The following is a 21,477-nucleotide window of genomic DNA, read 5'->3' on the forward strand; positions in this document are numbered from 1 at the left end:
TCATCTGCAGCTCTGAGAATTGACGACAGCAATTTTGCATTTTATACAAAAAATAAATCTTTAACAAACATTATATATTTTAAATACATTAGCTCTTATACATGTTTCATATATTTGTTAATGTATTTGAATTATATGGGGAAATAAAAGAATATTCCTTGAATTTGTTATGTTCTGTCACCATATTTCCTTACATGACATAGCATGTTATAACTCACTCTAGTCTTTTAGGTACAAGGAACTCCCCTATGTATACATTAGCAGATTCCTATTCCTTTGTGGCCTTTAGGTCCCAATGCAAACTCTGTACCAGGGTCCGCTATCATATCAATTATAGCACTGGTGTCTTATGTGGTAGATGGGCCTTTAGGTCATTTCAGGTACCTGGGCTTGGGTGCGATTGCTACATATAAACCTCTGACACAACTTATAGCTACCCCCCTGTCCTTATCAATAAAATACTTCATGCACATGGCCGAGCCATAGAGAGACTGTGTGCTGCCGTATGGTTCTCTGGCATCGTATTACAGAGATATACTCCCCTGTATACTGTACCTTCATAATACAGCATCATATAAAGCATGCCACATTATTTGTCTGCATGAATCTGACAGAAAAATACTCTGTATGCCTCCATATGAAATCAGAGGGGAAGGGGGGACCCGAAGTGTTTAGTTACCTTGCAGCGCTACTACCGGGGAAATTAAGCATTACATTGTTTCTATTGAAATAAATAGCTGTACAGACATACTGGGACCTCCAGAAAGAAAGAGAGATGCTTTTAATAGCTGGTTTTCGCTCTGGCTAATTCATGGGGGTTTTGAATGAGAAGCTCCCCTCCAATAACTCAGAATTATCTAATAAGATATTTGAAACTCTTTTTGCTAAACCATAAAACTTTAAAAGTGCAGTTTTGTGCACACAGTATTTTCATTAAGAAAAAGTGCTGAAAATATAGTCGTTCTACCCATTCTAGGTCACCCATCTGATGGCGATCTTCAAAAAAAAATGCCAGTAATAAGACCCTCTCTGCTGATCAGAACTTTAACTTTAGCAATGTCTTAAAGGGGGATTTCCAACTTAAACATTTATGGCATATCCATGGGATATGCCATATGTATGACAGATGAGGGTCCCAAAGTTGACTTTAGAGCTATCTCAAGAATCCAGGCGGACAATGAATGGAGGGGTGGACGCACATAACTCTCTTTATTCACTCCTATGGGAGTTGTACTGTGTCGCGCAGCCCCCTTTCTATTTTTTCTCACACTGGATGGGGCGGCCACCTTATCAGGTGGGGCAGTGGTTGGGGTATCCAGGTGCAAGTGTGATGCTCCCACCTATCCTGTGGATGTGCCATAAATGTGTGAGTTGAAAATACCCCTTTTAGTGGAATTGATATGTACAATACTACAACACAACACGAAAAACAACATATGCAGTTTATAACTAACTCACTCAACAGATTCATTAGGTGCAGACATAGGGCTGACCTCCTTGGCTTTTTGAAGGGCATGTTTCTGGTTAAACGCCTCTTCTTCTTCCTGCTCATCCTGAGGAAAATAATAAGGAATCAGTTGCTCATCAAAACTTGTGGTAATGCTCCTTATAATTAGAATAACTTACTTCTTATCCATCTTTTAAATAAAACCCTTATACATGGAATTCAATTTCTAATATCTTATAGACATAGCACAAGAGTAACACCACTTAGTTCACCACTCTGCTCCAACAGTTTATTGGTCCCTGCTGTTGTTTACGCTGCTCTAATGATATTGAGTCCTCTCAACAGTGACCCCATTGGTAATGTCAGTAAGATTGTCATGTCACCGATGTGACCATTGATTGGCTGTCATGGTCACATGTTGAGATGACACATCAATGATGGAGCAGTGTAAACAAAGTCCAGGGCCGGGGGGGATTTTTTCTTCTTTTAGCCTATCTCCAATTGATTCAAAAACATTTGGATGGGTTTAGAAAACCTCATTAAATTAACATAACTTATTACTAATTTTCTGTCTGTTTTTCAGGTATGTGGAAAAAAAGGGGGTAAGGGTCTGTGAATGTGAACAAACACTTACCTTTGTCAACTCCTGTGCATTGGCCAAATTATCCACGGCAATGGCAAGAAAAACATTAAGAAGTGTGTCTGGTAGGGTTAAGGTTAAGATACTTAAAATATTAATTTAAAAATCAACAGATGAATAAATTGGCAATTTTATAAAAGAAAACATAATTTAGTACATCAACCATGTGGCTGAAAAATCTTGACAGCTTGTCGAAGAGTATTCCATGAAGCAAACACTTCAAATTGCTTCACTTACTATTTCATTTAGCTAATGTAAGAGATATATAAACTTTTTAAAGTAGAGAAATGGCCTACAAAATGCATTATGGTTGATATTTGAGATATTGTATAGGGGATAATTTATACCTAAGTTTTCTTGATGACAAGAAGTTCTACATAAATAGGGTAGAATGAAAACACTAAAAATTCAATGGTGCACATTAAAGGAGTCAACTGGTCTATGTGAGGTCTACGTGGTCTATGGCATTCAAGTGTGTGTAAAATAAACATTGAAAAAAAAAGGGGTAGCCAGCAATACATTACATATATTGACCAGACATACTAATGTAGTATAACATGCCAGCCATTCAGACAAATGACTTTATGTAATACATGGATGGGCCACATTTATCAGAGCGAATGCCTCTCTGTGTTAGCAGCTCTCTGTACTGGCCAATATAGGGTGGTCCCGAATGGGGGACCTCTTCTATGATGGGCATGGCCAAACATTATGGATTGCATCAAATAAATGTTTTAACTTTTAGAAACTGCAGTTCAGGTACTAAAAATACGAAGGATTACCTATATATTATCAGTTAGAATGGTGGTCTGTCAAACTTAATACACCCTTTTCTCCCTGGCCATTACCACAAGACTTTGTATTGAGAATGTATCTACAGTACATTGCATGATTTAGCAGTATATTCTGACTGGGAGGGCACTAGAGAAGAAGCTGGACTAGCTAATTGCTCTTTCCAGAGCCTGACCCATTTTAATGTGAATAAAATACTTGCACACATTACATATTTGCTATAGGCACTTAACAATACCCCTGTGCGTAGTATTCCTCTACAGACTTGTATTTCTTTTGTTACTTAGTGCTCCTGGAGTTTTATTTCACAAGCTAAGACCTTAGATTTTTTTTTTCTCCCAGTTCACACAATTTTCAGTTTCACATCTGTTAGATTATGTGAAAAAACTTGAGAAAAAAAAGTGTTTTTAAATTATTTACTCATGGTGATAATGAATAAATGAAACCACAAAATAATAAAATAATGAATATGCATGTTTGTTAAATTATAATTTTTTAATGCAAAATAAATGTGAAATAAATTAAAAAATTATAACTTATTGCATTATCTAGACAAAGCAAATCGAATAAATGTGGTTGAAGAAAGAAGATTTAAAAGGTTAGCCGAGACATACAAATCATTTGTAGGTAAACACTATAAAATACTTTTTCATATAATATATAATATAGCAAATTAAAATTGACAAACATTTACTTAATAGGTTAACTCTCTTATATGCAGCAAGCATCCTCAGCATAGCTAATATCCTAAGCGTCTGTTCATATTCTCTTCAGTTTGCTGTATATCTGAAAGCTTATATAGTTTAAAGGGTTATTTCCATCACAGCCAGTGATGGCATATTACTAGGATATGCCATAACTTTCTGATCAGTGGGGGTCCCGGCAGTTGACCATGAGATTGAATATGCCGCAGCAGTGTTTTAGCGTTGTGTCCCCTCAAAGATTTTTCATGGGCAGCAGCGCTCCTGGCCACTGGCATGGCTTCATTCACTTGAAAAACAGTGCTACGGCCCTTCATTTTCAAAATTGTGGGGATTCCAGAGGTTGGACCCCCACTGATCAGAAAGTGATACCATATTCTAATGTTATGCTATCACTTTTTATGATGGGAATAACCCTTTAAAACTGATTGTCTATCCCCCCTGGCACCATTTTATATTACCCTTAATATTTGCATGTTGCTGGACCACTGTTCTAACAAGCAATGGTACCTACTATATCACACACAAGCCTTATTCCTCTTAAGGTGACTATGCATTTTCGATCGCTTGTTTGGTTGACAGCTATTCCTCCCAACTCCCCAATATACATGCAAGCTCAACTTATTTCCCATGGGAGCAAAGGATCAGGCATGTTGAAATCCAACATGCCCGATACTTCTTTCACCCAACATCTCCTGTTGCGGGAGATTCGGGACATTTCCACGCACATTAGCTAATTGATCGGCGGTTTCGGCCAACTTTCATCTATTGTGTATGGGCACCTTTAGGCTTCCTAGACTTGTCTGTATTCAGGATCCTTATAATGTACAATGGATACTGGATACCGCACCTTTTGAACTCTATGGGCTCCACTCTACTTTTGTATGTCATTAGCTTGAGGCCTTAGGCTGGCCGTACACTTTATATGTAAGTAAGCCGTACCTGCCGATGAGACTGGCCGACCATCTAATGTGTATGTGAGCGTCCCGACTCTCCCCTGACGATAGTTGAATTTTTAAAACTCCCATTCCTCTTGTTGGTTATAAGAGAAGCCGCTGCTAGACGAGCCGATCATGCATGTCCAAGGGGGAGTCAGGAAAAATATCTGTTGGCCAAATGAATGTTCGTACTCCTACAGTATACTAAAATTATTCATCTGTAGACTGACAGTGAACGGGAAAAAATGAGAAAAGTTAGAACTTTTTTTTTTTTATCCAACGTTAATAAACATACAAGAACAGTATATAATGTCCCCCTAGTATTCTAGATAGGGCAAATTCAAATAATGGAGAAAAGTGTCCTATGGAGTAAAAAGGAAAGCAAAAACACATCAATTCTGGTTTTAATTTAGAAAAACAAAATTTATGTGACAATCCAAAGAGGAACTACCATTCAAATAGGATACAGTTTCCAAATAGTGTGAGAACGATGAAATAAATGGAAGACCACATTCCAGAACTGACTCCCCCCTGTGACCGGATACCATTGTACATCACCTCATTCCAATCTTCTCCAGTTAAAATCTAAACCAATGACAAACAACAGAGTATTTCATATTGAGTAAGAAGCTACTGTATGATCTATGGAGTAATACAGTATTATCTGCTAAAGATTAAAATAATGCATCTATATGACATGCTATAGGCATTACCTGAAAGACGGTCATGATAGCTGCAGGAAATGTATCAAAATTCGCAGAAGGGGTGCCATCATTAAAATTAAATCTGCAAACAAATAAGACATAATGCATAATGAAAGTCAGCACAAAATACACAAATTTAGAGAAAAATAACACAACATAAAAAATGACCAACGAATGTAACGCCTCATGCACACGACCGTGTGCGCCGGCCGAGTCCCCTCAGTGATCTGAGGAAAGATAGAACATGTATTATCTTTCCTCAGATCGGAGACTCTGATTATTTTTCACGGACCCGATTCACCCGCTAAAGTGAATAGGGTCCGTGAAGACTATCGGGTGCCACTCGGATGCCGTCAAAAACGGCCCAGTGGCACAACGGTCGTGTGCATGAGGCACAAGGAGTTGTTCTCTTCAGTCAAAACTCAAAGCTGTGTGAAATACAATATGGCCAACAATTCAATTTGGAAACCCTGGGTGACAAGCTCTGTTAGTAGCCATAGTGACTGCTACAAGGCCCACAACACGAGTGGACCCATGGACAAGATCACTTAAGTGACTAAGCTTCAGGCAATGTTTAGGCAATTACATGTTTTAAGTGTTCATGCAAGTATAGGAGTTGTATGAGAAGTGACCTAAGTTACTGGCACCTTTCACAAGAGCCATAGTGCCTGAGAAATGGGACAGACTGCTTCTACTTCACATTTCTACAAGGACTGTCTAGTGAAGGGTCATCGTAATAGCATTAATAGTGAGTGTTAGACCCCTATCCAGGAACATTATATGGGCCTTATGGGCCCCTTACTCTCTGAGAGTTTATCATAGAGCACCCTATTTATGTCTTTATCAATCTATAAGTAATAGTGAGCTATGAAATTGAATTAGCTTCGTCACTTACATGCAATCGTACAAACAGTAAGTTGCTTTTAGCTGGCCAGAGTGCCCACTTACCTACGGCAGTTGCACAGGTCACACATATGGTATATCCACCCCTGGTTTGTAGCTCAGCAAACAGCAAGGACTAAAGTGGAGTAGGTGGGTAATGAAAATAAGGGCACTGACGCTGGGTGACATGTGGCTGTTCTTTTAAGAGAAATATTGAGGATGATTCTGGGGACACTGTGGCTAACACTTTGTGAGTTGTTGCTGTCTTTGTTACACCTCATGAACACATCCTTGTCCTTTTAAACGACCACAAAAAAAACAATTTCCGCAAAAAAACAGATTGCATACAAAAGACTGAATAGAATGGGCGAGACGGTTACGCAAAAACTGACAGGAATAGGACCTGCCATGAGTTTTACGCATCGGCCACACTGATCCGCAAAAAAAACCGGATGTGTGCATGGCCCCATACAGGGACATAGCTATAGAGGGTCTAGAGGTAGCAGTCGCACCCGGGCCCTGTAGCCTGAGGGGGACCGAAAGCCCCTCAGCCACATAAGAAGACACCAGTATTATAAATGATATATGGTATGGGGGGGGGACCTGTTATATATTTTGCATTGGAGCCCAGCAGCTTCAAGTTACGCCTCCGGCTCCATAGAAATGAATGGGTCAGTGTGCTCCGTGGATGGCAAATTGAAGAAATTAACTGATGTGTGCATGAGTCTTTATAGGGAGGAATATATTAAGACTAGCAATTCAAATGCTGGCGTAAATTATGATAAATCTAACGCTCTGGTGGAGGTTCTGCCCATTTTGGCTACACCCACCCCCTTTTGGAAAGAGGAGAGAACAGTTAAAAGTCACAAGTTTTAGCGCAACTATGGAGTGTGCCAAATTTTGAGACGTTTTAATATATCAAAATGTTTACACCAGTTATCCAAAAGTTGTGCCAAAGTTGCTCTAAAATTTGCGACTTTTATGTTTTCCACTCATTAACCAAAAGTGGTGGACGAAGGGGACAGGATTTAGTCAAATCGGCAGGGCTTCCACTGGAATAATATATTTATCATTATTTACGGTCGTAAGTTATGGCACAATTCTACTCCCGCTCACAGCAGACGTAGATTTGCATTTCTGTCACAAAGACAGCCAAAGATGCACCAAAAATATTAAGAGGTGTACACCTCTTAATATATATTTGGTCCATTTTCCGCCGACGTGAATTTGTTTAAGTCTGGCGTTCGAAATACCAGTCTTAATATATTCCTCCCATTGTCACTGGCACTGCAGGCATTGTGGCTGTCTACTGTATGCTGAAGAGACATTATGGTGGGCACTGGAACCATTGTGGCTGTCATTTATATGCAAGCATAGTAGATAGGCAATGGTAACACTAAGGTTGACATACTTATGGGGGTACAGTCAGACAAAGTATGTAGAATCAGCCGTAGTATGCTATGTGGGTAGATAGAACTTAAAACCTTACAATGGGTTGTCTTTTACTGCAGCTAAACTCCATTAAAGGGAATAGGGCTGAGTTTCAATACCACACACAACCCATAGACAGGTGTGGTGCTGTATTTGGAAAAAAAAGTAGCAATTACTGTAAAACTCTTTTAAGAAACATTCATTGCCTATACAATATCCAGAAATTATCTCACCAATGAATAAACCGAGAACCAACCACATGACTAAGAAACACAAAATAGTATACTTGTAACCAGTCTACTGAAAATAAACTATGAAGGAACAAAATTATGTACGAGAGGTTACATATTTCTTCATCATATATAATTAATGTTTAGGCATCCATTAAATGGATATATGTAACAATACCCAGCTACTCGGAGATCAGAACAAGAATATATATTTTTTTTTTTTACTGAACATGAATTGTAAAGTCAAATAAACTGCAAATGAAAAGAAATATAATAGTTATAATATAATAACATTGTGCTTTTATACAGTATTATAAAGTGGTTCCAGTATTCTACTGAAGTTATGCTTCTGGATGGATTAAGATACAGTATGTGCAAAAAAGCTTTATGCTGTTCTCTGTTTATACCATCCCCACTGCAGATAGTGCCACCCCCTGCAGATAGTAAACACCCCCATTCCAACTGCCGTTGACAGCCTGGAACGAGTCTAATGAGCGCTGTTCTGCTTCAGTGTGAGCAGCGCTGCACTCTCATGTCAGCCGGGGCTTTGAGAGCCCCGGAATACACCCCCCCCCCACTGTAGATAGTGCCACCCACAACCCCCTGTAGGTGGCGTAAAACTCTTTGTAGATCGCACCACCTAAGCTAATACCAGCATCGGAATCCCTGGCTAGTGCTCTGGCCAAGGATTCCCTTCCTAGAGGGAGCCCCCATCATCTCTCCATCCGCGCTGCAGATAGTGCCACCCCCTGCAGATAACATTCCCCCTGCTGTAGATAGCATCACACCCCCCACTGTAGATAGCGCCACCTGAACTGACTCTAGGAGCGGAATCCCTGGTGTTAGATTGCACTGGCCGGGGCTTCCGTTACTGGAGAAGCCCCTGGTGTCACTATCTATATATGGAAGTGACATCAGGGGCTACTCCTGGAGCGGAATCCTCGCTCTGACAGGGGATTCCGCTTTTATAGTTAACTCCTGACGTCACTGTCCATATATGGACAGAGACATCAGGGGCTTCCTGTAGGAGTGGAATCTTCGGCCAGAGGGATTCTGCTCCTACAGGGAGCTACAGTGGTGCTAATTACCGGAAGGGGATGTGGTGCTATCTACAGGGGAGTGCTATCTACATGGGGTGTGGCCCTATCTGCATGGGTACTGTGGCTTTATATTGGCACTACCTACATGGGACACGGTGGTGCTATCTACATGGGCACTGTGTGTGGCACTATGTGGGCATTATCTACAGGGAGAACTGTGGCACTATTGGGCACTGTGGCACTATTTACAGTGGGTACTATCTATGTGGGCACTGGCACTATCTATGCGGACCATGTGGCACTATCTACAATGGTATTGCATCACTATCTAGAATGGGCACTGTGGTGTTTTTAGGGGGTTGGGGCAAAAAAAACCTAACAATTAAAATTCATCAATTTAACATCCATGAAAAACGATGGCAAATGGCGGTTAAAAACGTTCAGACGGCCGGGAAATGGCTTAAAATTTTGAGATACATTGATGCAAAACAGCCAAGAAAAACTGACAGTTGATCCGTTGTTGACTGCTATTTTTTCAAGGTTGCGTGTACATAGCCCTCTTCACTCTCTCCTCACAGCGATCCATGGTGACGGAGAGAGAAGAGGACTAATTGTTACAGAGCTCTACAGTGTATGTATATATATATATATATATATATATATATATATATATATATATATATATACATATAAAAAATTACAAAAAAGTGTTTTTTTCACATTTTTAGAGATTTGTCTGCTCATAATAAAAATTTAAAACACGTAATTAATTAAACTGATCTAGAAAATAAGTCCTGTAAAAAAAAACTAAGTAAAAATAGTTGTGATATTCAAAGCAGTTCCAAAGATATTATCGTTTAAAGAAGTCCATATCAAAAATGTAAAATTTGACCTGGACACCGGGGCATCAATGACCCTTGGTCATGAAAGGGTTAAATGAAGGCACTTAATCATCTCCTTTGTGGTGGTGAGCAGTATGTACAGTATTCTTACACTTGCTGCAATAGACTAGCTCAATATTACAGTTCTTCACCAGTTGGAGTTAATCTCAATCAATATGACATAGAGAATTAGATACGGGGCCACTAGGATGGTTGCTGCAATGTTCCTGTGATCCTGGTGATCTGTTTACCCTTTCAACTTACAAGGCCTTTTTTTTGTCATTATTTGTTGGAAGGAATGTATAAATAGATTTTTAATGTGGCAAACAGCACATCTTCCACTTTAATTAAGACTTCATGCACATGGCAGAGCAACGACTCCATTGGCCACTGTATGATGCACTGTATTTCATCATACTAGGAAGTTATTCTTCCTAAGAAGACACCCCTTTAGGGGAGAATACCTCCATAATACAGCATCTGGTGGAGCATGACACACTATCTTTGTATGAAATCGGAGGCACATGGAAGTAGAGTATGTCCCCATGCAAGTCTCTGAGTGCTGTATTAACTCGAAAGTTGTATGGAGCTTTAACATGACCATGTGCATGAGCCCCAACTGAATCTTAAAAACCCCAGAAAGAGGCAATACTTATTAATACAAGGGCAGGTTCAATTCCCACCAGGATGCAGACAAGCGTCGGAGTGGATATCATCAGTATTTTGCCCCTGAGCATTCTTCCGCTATGTAGCATTTGTGGCTTGTCTGCATTTTGCTGGGAATTTAACCTGCCCTTGTTTTAGTAAGGATGGCCTTGTTCTGTGTTTTTTTGAGTAAATATATGTCCTTCTTTGCTGTAATTTGCGTAACTGAATTTTAACACACAAAAAGCAAACACCAGTTATCTACTTTTCACATTGCTAATTTCAACAAATTCTGCTTCATCTGCATTTGGCCTACAGTAGTTCAAAGTAAAAAAGTTTGCTGCATACTACACTGTGTGGGTGTACATAGGTGTGTGTGGGTCTCGCATGTCAATTATCAATAATCAAATTCAATCATATGTCATTCACCATCATATATGTGGATAAATATGATTACCAAATTTGAGTGCACAAAAAACATAATTATTCAAGGCAGCAAATAATCTACCTGCCACCATACAGCTGCATTCCCAGTAGTGCAAACACAACAATGAAGAGGAAAAGGAGGAAGAGCAGGCTGATAATCGACTTCATAGAATTCATCAAAGATACAACCAAGTTCCTCAATGAGGCCCAGTATCTGCAGAAATACACAAAGTTCTACCATCAGTTTATGCTTTAAATACAATAACATACATGGAAAATATTCAGAACAATTGAAAAACTTAGTAAAAAGCTACACATGCACTCACTTGGTTATTTTAAAGATCCTTAAAAGACGCAGAGCTCTTAGGACGCTGATACCAAAAGATGTCCCAGGTCTAAATATGGCCCAAAGTACTTCAAATATACTTCCAATTGTGACCTGAATGGAGCAATAAAATGCAATAGGTTCACTGAAATTCAAACACTTTAAAATGTAGTTTCAAATTTAACTGTAGAAGAAAAGAATTAAAAGTAGTTGATAAAACACATTCTACAAATAGCACACAAAATGCCCAGTATATAACCAAAGAAATCCATGTGACTGCAAGAGGGCTCCTCAGGGGTAAAGGTTCTGGTTTGCCACCAGGTAATACTTAATTTCCACTGTGGTGGCGCTGTAGGGGTATTGGATACTTTTCCTACAGATTACAGCTGATCGCTGGGGTTCCAAGTAGTGGGACGACGTGTGATCAACTTATTGTCAGGGAAATCTTCAGTAATAAAAAAGATTGTTCAAAACGGACAACCTCTTTATTCATGGGTGTCTTCTACTCTATAAGCATCACCATGCAGCCAGCTTTCAATATTCAATAGTATCAGTGAGTTATTTGTCAGATCTAGTTGTAAGTGTATTTTAGTGTTACTGTAATATTGCAATGTGTTGCCCTGTACTTGGTAAATGGTTTTATTTTTGTATTTCCTTGAGAAAATGTTTAGAATGTAGTTTCTCACCCCACAGTCGAAACAATTAAATGATGAGTGGAAGTAGAGGCGGGGGCCCATTCCATACATCTTGAGAGACATCTCCACCAAAAATAATCCAAGAAACAGGAATTCTGCATAGTCTGCAAAAGAAACAAAATTCCAAAACCAAAAAAAAACAATATTTAAATGAATGCCCCAAACAATATCCATAAAATAAATAAAGTGCATTGGACTGAAGAATGAGGGGAAATGTTAAAGGGTTTTCCAGGGTAGACCATCCATGTATGATAGGTGGCGGTCCTATTCCTGAGACACCCATCAGCAGCATGAAGGGGAAGCGGTTCTTGCTGGAGGTCTATACGAGTGTGGCTGTGCCTGGTACTGCAGCTCACTGAATGCAATTGACTCCGTCTTGTTGCTTTACTTGGAATGACTAGGTGCTGGAGATACACCTGTATACACGTGGTCTGAATACGGGGGCATCTGTTCATTGGCTTTACTTCTTGATTGATGTATGGTACTGCTCAGCCAATTCAAGTTAATGGGACTGAGCATGGTTGAGTTGCAGTACCAGGCACCAGACACTCGTATGGACGTTTCTGTGCTGGGTACTGCATAGAAGGGGTCATGACACTACAGCAATCATCACTGCCCCTTCATTCTGATGAATACTGGGAGTTCCGGCAGTGGGACCCACATCGAGCATACAGTGACGGCTTACCTTAAGGAAATGTCATCAAGTTTATGTTCGTTGTCTCTAGAGAAAAATACGGTGCATCATGGAGGCAACATATGGCAGCACACGAAGTACCTACAGCCCATAAAAGGGAACCATATGGACACATGTGCTGCTGTACATGCTCTTTGCACAAGACTTTTCTGTGTGCATGAGGCTTTTTTATTATTATTATTACTATTATTATTATTATTATTATTATTATATTTATTTTATCACATCAATGATCTGCGACTGCATTGCTCTTAAAAGAGCAACTATGAATCTGCAGAGAACCCTGATGAAGGTTCTATTTGGATTTATCAGTTACAATTCACTATATAATAAAAAATAAAATTTAGTCACATCTGCAGATCATGTTTTCTTCTAAATGACTGTGATGAATCTAAGACTACATCTGTAATATATGCTTTTCACTTTACAAAGTAGAAACATAGAAACTTACATAGAATATGGGAGAGCAGGTGAGCCTGGTTATGGTGAACAATGGCCACACAGGCAGTATTGAGAGCTACCACTCCTAAGACCATCCAATAGAAAACTGGAGATTTGATCATATGGCGTATGGATATACGTAGTAGTCGTTCTTTGTGACGAAAATAAGATGCACCGTCCATTTTGTTACTTTTTATACTAGCTCTTGCAAGAGGAGTGCCTAAAAAAGGGGCAGATTAGACTAGTTGTGTTATAACATATACAATATAGTCTTCTAGAATACACATTTTATTAGATCAATAAAATAATATATGCCCACCGACAGATGATATGTCAACACAATGGTCCTCATTTGTGTCCCGGTTCATGGCTTCTGTTCTACTCCGCTTAATTGTTGCTCTCCTGAGAACTAAAAAATTCAAGAACATATCATCCGCCTCTGTCCAGAAAACCATATTATTCTTCACTCAGTGCAGTTTGTTCGATTTTTTTAAGGAGCATCAACAATATACTGTATGAACAAGGTCTAAGAGTAATAAAAAATATGAAGGCCTAAAAAATTAACCATCTTACCTTCTAAAGCAGAAGTCCCAGAATTTTTATTTTCTTCAGCTAACATAACTTCCTCTGAATAAAAACAGACATACACATAAATGTGGCAATTTCTTAGGAGACAATAATAAATATAATAGAGAAGTCAGGTGTGAATATGTTCTATGAACATTGGTTGGAGGATCATCAGGAGAGTATAGTAAAGCCAAAATCATATATACCAATAGTTTGAGTTTATTTCTTGTCATAAAAAAATAGAGGCACATGGAGTACATATGGAGTTGAAAGTTGCACAAGCAAGTGTGCATATAGCTGGCAGCCATTATTTTTGCATATTTTCCTCATGTCCAACAGTCTTCAGTTTGTGGTGTGGCCTAATTTGTTGCAAATGTAAGTTAAATTTATGCGTGTGCAGCATATCAAACCATAAAAACAAAAAACGAATTATCTAGGATTTCAAAAACCTTTAACAGTAGTGTGCAATTTTCTTACGTTATATAGAAAAATTATCTATCCCTTTGCCAAGAAACCTCCTTCCCTCATTATAGACGTGGCATATGGCCAATAGAGGGTTAGTATGGAACTGCCAATGACCTGTGAACGCCCACATCTGCACACTAATGCCGGAGACACACTCCGAGACTAAGTTACAGAAAAGTGCTACTGGGCATGTCAAGAGACTTAGAAAAAAATCATCAAACAGATAGTGCGAGAATATGGATACACTCTGAAGCTAAGTGAAAAATAGATGCTAATCAGATGAACAACAGTAAGGCCATCGATACAGTCCGAGACTAAGTTGAAAATAAGCGCTACAGCGCATGTTAATGGACATAGAAAAAATCGGACAAATTATTCTGAAAGTATAAATGCGCTGTAAGGTTAAGTTAGAAATGAACGCTACTGCGCATGTCAAAGAACTTAGAAGAAATCAAACAAAATTCACTAGGACGCGTATATAAGGACTTAGAAAAAATCAGATGTATGACAAAAGGACCATAAACACTTTAGAGACTAAGTTGATAATAGGCGCTACTGCGCATGTCAAAGGACTTAGAAGAAATTAGACAATATTCACTAAGGCAGATGTCTAAGGACTTAGAAGAAATCAGATGTATAACAAGAGAACCATAGATACTTTCGAGACTAAGAAAAAATCTCACAAATAGTACTGGAAATATCAATGCGCTCTAAGTCAGAAATGGACGCTACTACTCATGTCAACATACTGAAAAAAAAATCAGACAACATTTACTAAGACGCATATCTAAGGACTAAGAAAAAATCTGATGTATAACAAGAAGACCATAGATATATCCCAAAAACTAAGTTGAAAAAAGGCGCTCATGTGCATGTCGAAAGACTTAGAAGAAATCTGACAAATAGTACAGGAAATATAAATGCACTCCAAGGCTAAGTCAGAAGTGGACGCTACTGCGCATGTCAAAGGACTAAGAAGAATTCAGACAAGATACATTAAGGCGCATATCTGAGAACTTAGAAGAAATCAAATGTATAAAGTGGGACCATAAATATGTTTCGAGAATAAGTTGAAAATAAGCGCTACTGCGCATGTAAAAGGACTTAGAAAAAACTCTGTCGAATAGTACTAAAAATATAAATGCGCTCTACGGCTAAGTCAGAAATGTACACAACTGCGCATGTCAAGAGACTTAGAAAGAATCTGACAAAATTCACTAGGGCTATAGGTACACTCTGAAAATAAGCTAGAGACACGCGCTACTGCGCATGTCTCAGGACTTAGAAAAAAATCAGACAGATAGCAGCAAATAGGCGCAGACACTTAGAATTTAACAGCCAGAGGACCAACAATAAAATAACAGCTCACAGATCATAATTAAGTCTAAAGTTTGACAATAGCTAGAGGAATAAGGAGAAAGGGATACTAATGACCTCCAATACATAAAAGAGGTTGTGGTCTTGTGGAAAACAGTATATCATTCAATAATATGAGATATATGGAATTTCTTATATGATATAGAACAAAGGCGGTGCCAAATGGATTTGTATTATAGTTACATGAAGTTGCCCCTACGTATTGAGGATAGTACAACTATTATAAATACTTAATGTTCTTAAGTAAGACCTAAAAAGTCTATTAGAGAGGAAGATTCTGATATACAGGATATTGCAGGATTTCACTCACCAGCTTTATCTATCCATGCCCGGTACCCATTCAGTTCTCTCTCAATCTGCTGCTGCCTGCGCAACTTCATGAAGGCTCGTCGGTTCTCCACACGCTCTCTCTCTTTGGCAAATTCGCTGCAATAAGATGAAAGTTGTTATATGGTTCTGAAGGAATAGAATCGCATATATGATGCAGTAAAAAGCAGAAAGAAGAAGCCATTTGGTAGCAACAAATTATGTTTTACGTAATACTGCTGGTTGAGACTGGATAGTAATAGTAATTGTGTAAATAACAGAGAGGAACTCCATGCTGCTACAGGCCGCAGCTCTAGTTGGCCTTATCTACATCCCTCATGGGTGATGTGAACTGTATTCAGCACTTGTGTTAGCAAACAAGATGGGAGAGACATTTTAGTGAAAAATGAGGGGACATAAAGAAGCACTGGTCTCAATGGTTCCCAATGCCTCTTCTTCATACCTGTCCCTCATTTACATTTTTCAGTAACTTATATCAGGTAATAATTAAAATGATTTTTATTATGCATTGCTAAAATATGTTACATTGGTTCCTTGAAGATGACCTAATTTATCCCAACACATATAATTTATAAACATAAATTAATGCCTAAGTCTGGCCATACATTGGGTAATTTTTTTGTAGATTTTCCAATTTATAACATTTATTTTAACCATTTACATGTTACTTACATTTTGGAACACAGGGACCTCCCGTGATTTCTCTGGATCATGAAACCATCACACTTGTACGGAGGGGTGACAAATAACAGCTCCTAAATTTTCAGAGGGCCCAATATCAGGTAACCCCTGTGACTCTCTAACCTATGTCACTAAACCGAGGAAAAGTCAGATAGGTCATTCCAAAGGCAACTCTGCAGTGGTTGGCAGTTGTGGTAATTTCTAAAAATACAGTAAACTTTCCAGTCTTCTGATTTACAAAATATTCCCTCTACTTTTAGTATCTAGCAGAACAAGTATTTCTATGTACAGAAGACATTGCGATTCCTATTATCAATCCATCTGATGGTGACATGTTTGTATAGCAGGAAGTAGGCAGGCAAAAGCCCAAAGATCTGTGCATTGTGGGTTCTCAAAATAATATTTTAGGGGTTGGAGGTGTTACTCAACTCACCCGGTCCCAGCGGCGCATTTCTCCTAGTGGCTCCAGTTGGCGGCCTTGTCTAATTGCTAGCCAAACAAACCCCTCCTCTTCTCCTCCTGTCTTCAGTCGCAGCCCTGCTGGAGCTGGTTGTGGCCCTACTCCTCTTCATGCCAGCAGTGTCGGGTTGCCAGGGCAATTGGCGCTACTGGATGACGCCTATTTAAAAGGGACTTCACCCTTCACTCACCGCCTTGCAGATCAAAGTACATCCTTTGTGTGGCTATTGTACCTATTGCAATTTGACTCTGTTCCTGACCTTGTTCTCTTCCTTGTTCTTGGACTACGCTTCTGTCTCACCCCTTGAATTTGTCGCTTGGTTCCTGTAGTTCTACTCTTGGTATCGACTACTGACCTGACTACGGTTCGATCTCATCCTCTGGCTTGCTATTTGCTGACCACTAATATGTTGACGTTATATGGCTATGCTGCTGACTGTGCTACAGCACAATCTTTACCAATTAGTGACTATTCTGGGGACCGCGAGAGGGGAATCCGACCGGGAAGGTCTATACTTCCTTGCTGGGGTTACGGGTGAAATACAGGAAGACTTCTTAGACTTCGCACCCCAGTCTGGCCAGCTCTAATGTTATTGCAGGTTAGAGGATCCACTTTTCCAGTGAGAATAAATCTATATCTAGACGAATACATAACTTTTTTTTTGTCCTGCAGATTTTTACTTGAAGGAAAAATAAAGTTGGACTACAAACATTGCATTTTGTATTTTCTAATACAGTTTGCAGCAGATTACAGTGAGGGTATATGTGATGGATGTATAAGAAATACATATTCAATATCCTTTATATACAGAAATGCTGCAGTGAACATCGTTTTGCATCATAAATACACAAAGCTTTCTAATGCACCACTCGCTGTTAAGCAATGAGCAGAGACAGGTTTCTTTCCAACATTATGGACAAAATACCACTAAACTAAACTAAATTCTGATCTTATACTGTAATCCCCATGGGCACTGCAGATATTCAAGGGTACGAACTAATGTCTAGTTCTCACTAACCCATCAGACCCAATTCCTTCTCCCCCACCCAAAACTAATATTGCAGCACAAACAATAAGCTGTTTACACATTCTGGAACTTTTGATGTTGCCATGGAAACCAAGTGAAATGCATAAAATTTCGCTAAGCAACTTCTAGATACAAGGACTAACAGCTCTGTTCTGTATACCACCCCAGACACGTACATAACAATACAGCACCAACAGAACAACATGCAGAATTACAAGCCATAGACAAAACTGTGGCACAAATCAGACTGGTGAAAATGTCCCAAAATGTCTTAAGAGCTGCTCCTTTTAATACAATTGGCACAAAGCACTTCAACGTCTCCTTTACTTATAATGGCGGAAAAAAAATTGCCAGTCTTCGTAAATGTCGGACGATGGCCTAGAACTCTGTCCCACAAGTCTAGAAGGTCAGCACATATATAGCGGGACACACACAGCTACTGATGTTATCTCCCATCTTACTGAGGCCTCATGCACACGACCGTAGCCATGCGCACGGCCGTGATTTTCGGGTCGGCCGGCCGCGGAGTGAGCCCGCGAGCCGCCTGCAAATCGCGGGCCGTGCACATGGCCGCGTGCATTATTTCCTATGAGCCTGGACCGCAAAACACGACCGTAATAAGACATGTACATTCTTTCTGCGGTCCAGGCTCCTGGGCCAAGCACGGACCGTGGAAACTACGGTCGTGTGCATGGGCCCATAGGAATGAATGGGGCCGCAATTCTCCCGTTGATTTTAATTGGGAATTGCGGCCGGAAAAGCACGTTCGTGTGCATGGGGCCTTAGCGCTAATCTGCAGAACATTAATTTGTGTTATCATTTATTATATTGTTCAGATTATGTGAAAAAATAACAGAGTTGTGTAATGATCATTTCTAATGATGTGACGCACATACATTGCCCTGCACGACAATTGTTACATTTCCACATGAGCTGCGAATTCGAGCATCTTTCCAGCCGTGTCCATGACAACTGTATTCAAATATTGGCAGCAGTGCATGTTGGGAATTCCTAATCTCCAAGGTCTCACAATAGATGCACATGCTGTATAGAAATGTCTAAAAGACTGACTGGATCATAGAGAATGCCATCTCTTACAAAGAAATGGGTCAGGGAAGGGAATATAAGCATTATAGCATTGATGAAAAGAATATGGCAGAACGCTTAGGCCAAATGCACACAATGCGTATTACGTGCAGATGTGTCGCACGTATTTTCCTGCGGCAAATCTGCAGCGCAATACAGTACCAGCAGGGTAAATGAAATTTCAAGAAATCTCATCTACACTTTGCAGATTTTTTCTGCACATCAATTGACCTGCGGTGCGTATTTTAAAATCTGCAGCATATCAATTTATCTTGTGTTTCCACTTGCGAATTGTATCTGACCAGTTTTTTAAAAAAAACATCCCAAAATATACAGCATAAAAACGCACCAATTTCGGCATCAAAATGTAAAAAACGCGCCTAAAAACGCATCAAAAAATGCACTATTAGGCCAGGTTCCGACGGGTCGGATACGCTGTGTAAAAACCATGCAGCATATCTGACCTGGAACCATATCGTGGTGCGGTTTTTCAGCCGGAATTTCTGCTACGGTAAGCAGCTTAGAAATACTTACTAAGGCCGTTGTCATGGTGACGCATCCCTCCGTGGCTGTTCAGTCCGGCATCCCTGGCTGACGCTAGAGCCCATGTGACTGTTGCAGCCTGTGATTGGCTGCAGCGGTCACATGGGATGAAACGTCAACCCAGGAGGCCGGACTGGAGGAAGAAGCAGGGAGTTCTGGGTATGATTTTATCGGCGGATCCGCCACAAAAGTGGCAACACTTTCTGTTGCGGGTTTTGCATCCCCATTGAATTCAATGGGGAAAACCTGCAACAGAGAAGCAACGAAAGCGCAGCATAAATTGACATGCTGTGGATTTAAATTCCGCACCGCAGGTCAATTTATTAAAGATTTTGCTTTGTTTTTGTTACGTAGCGTATGGATGAGATTTTCAAAATCTCGTCCACTTTGCTGCTACTGTAAATGCTGTGGAACTTTCGCACAACGTTTACGCTATGTGGGAATCGGGCCTTAGGAGCTTATTTTACCTTCGCTTACCTGCGGATTTTCTGCACCAAATAACGCAACGTGTGCAAGTAGCTTTGAAAGGTTTTTTTGTTTGCTTTTTTTACCCCCTGCATTCCCAGCGCTATAACTTTTTGATTTTTCCGTTGATGTAGCGGTATAAGGGCCTGTTTTTTGTCAGATGAGTTCTATTTTTTAATGCCTGCATTTTGGAGTCACATATGCACTGAAAAAAACGTTAATATTTTTTTTGTGGAGAAGAGTTGGAAAAAAAACCAAGCAATTCTAAAATGTTTCTTGGGTTTCGTTTTTACGACATTGCAGTATAAATGACATAATAACTTTATTCTGTGGGTCAGAAAATTGCCGCGATACTAAATTTATATATATTTTTGTTATGTCTTACGTCTTTTGTACAATAAAAACACTTTTTAAAAAAAAAAAAAAAATCATTTGTTTTTGTGTCACCATATTCTGAGAGCTATAACTTTTTTATTTTTCTGTCGACAGCTGTCTGAGAGCTTTTTTTTTTTGCAAGGCGAGTTGATGTTTTCATTGGTACCATCTTGAAGCACAGACTACATTTTGATCACTTTTTTTCTGTCATTGTTTCTTTTTTTACGTCGTTCACTAGGCAGGTTTAATGAATTTAAAAAAGGTTACCGTTTTGGGTCATTGCAGACACAGGTGGCACCAATTTTGTGTATTTTCTTTTTCTATTTTTGTTACATAATAAAGCATTTTTAATTCGTAAAAGGTTTTTTTTCATGTTTTTTTATCTTTTTTTTTAAAAAAATATGTAAAAGAATGTTTTACCTTTACAGAGCCCTCTCCCTCTGTCTAAGCGCTGGTTGCTATTGACCACATTATCTAAGGGGTTAAACAGCAGGGAGTTCCCTCCCATTCATGACATGTCAGGCAGGAGTGAATATTGATAGACTATCATGGTGGTCTGCTCCCCTCCCCCCACTCCTACTATATAAAGGGCCCAACGTCCCCTTCATTTCTTACCCAGGCACAACACCATACATACAGTTGTGGCTGTGCCTGTTACTACAGCTCAGTCCCATGCAATTTATTGTTTTAGAAATATGTAGGTTTTTATTTCAATGTTCTCTACATTAAGCTCTTTTTTTTTACTTGTTGGAGTAGCATTATATGGGTGGGTATAATTTGGTGCCAGTGCTATTCCAAGGAGACTGGTTACGCCTTATGTATCCCTCTGGACATTTAGTTAAGCATGGGCATAGACGTTATACAAATTACAACTGCCTCATCCCATACATTACTATACGTGGAATTATGGTTGAATCCACCATAGAAACCAAGGGCAACAAATTAAAGACATCATTTGTTCACCTAATTGATGCATTTTAGCATTTGACTCCATGTTTACGCAGGTGCTTTAATGCTTTATATCAAAGTGGAAAATGAATCATCACAGTATTTTGGAACTAAAAATGACATTGTAGGTTCCTCTACTCAAAACAACCATCTCTTAGCTGCAGTTCAGAGCAAATCCAATGTGCATTATTTCATTGGAGAACTGCAGGGCACTCACTAAAAACAATAAACGCTATTGATGCCC

At 39.4% G+C, this 21,477-nt stretch overlaps 1 protein-coding gene across 1 annotated transcript in view; it reads right to left on the minus strand.

Annotated features, from left to right (window-relative positions):
* Positions 1-21,477, minus strand: part of CACNA1E (calcium voltage-gated channel subunit alpha1 E) — a 468,864-nt gene that overhangs the window by 59,672 nt on the left and 387,715 nt on the right. The window contains exons 10-20 of the mRNA XM_075833132.1: positions 15,632-15,747; positions 13,486-13,539; positions 13,232-13,321; positions 12,923-13,132; positions 11,769-11,881; positions 11,084-11,196; positions 10,840-10,971; positions 5,232-5,304; positions 4,986-5,103; positions 2,082-2,149; positions 1,459-1,553 (exon numbers count right to left, since the gene is read on the minus strand). Of these exons, the coding sequence (XP_075689247.1) occupies positions 1,459-1,553; positions 2,082-2,149; positions 4,986-5,103; positions 5,232-5,304; positions 10,840-10,971; positions 11,084-11,196; positions 11,769-11,881; positions 12,923-13,132; positions 13,232-13,321; positions 13,486-13,539; positions 15,632-15,747 (1,182 nt within the window). The remainder of the gene's footprint in view (positions 1-1,458; positions 1,554-2,081; positions 2,150-4,985; positions 5,104-5,231; positions 5,305-10,839; positions 10,972-11,083; positions 11,197-11,768; positions 11,882-12,922; positions 13,133-13,231; positions 13,322-13,485; positions 13,540-15,631; positions 15,748-21,477) is intronic.

Source organism: Rhinoderma darwinii, chromosome 7 (assembly GCF_050947455.1).
Source record: "Rhinoderma darwinii isolate aRhiDar2 chromosome 7, aRhiDar2.hap1, whole genome shotgun sequence".
Taxonomy (NCBI): domain Eukaryota; kingdom Metazoa; phylum Chordata; class Amphibia; order Anura; family Rhinodermatidae; genus Rhinoderma; species Rhinoderma darwinii.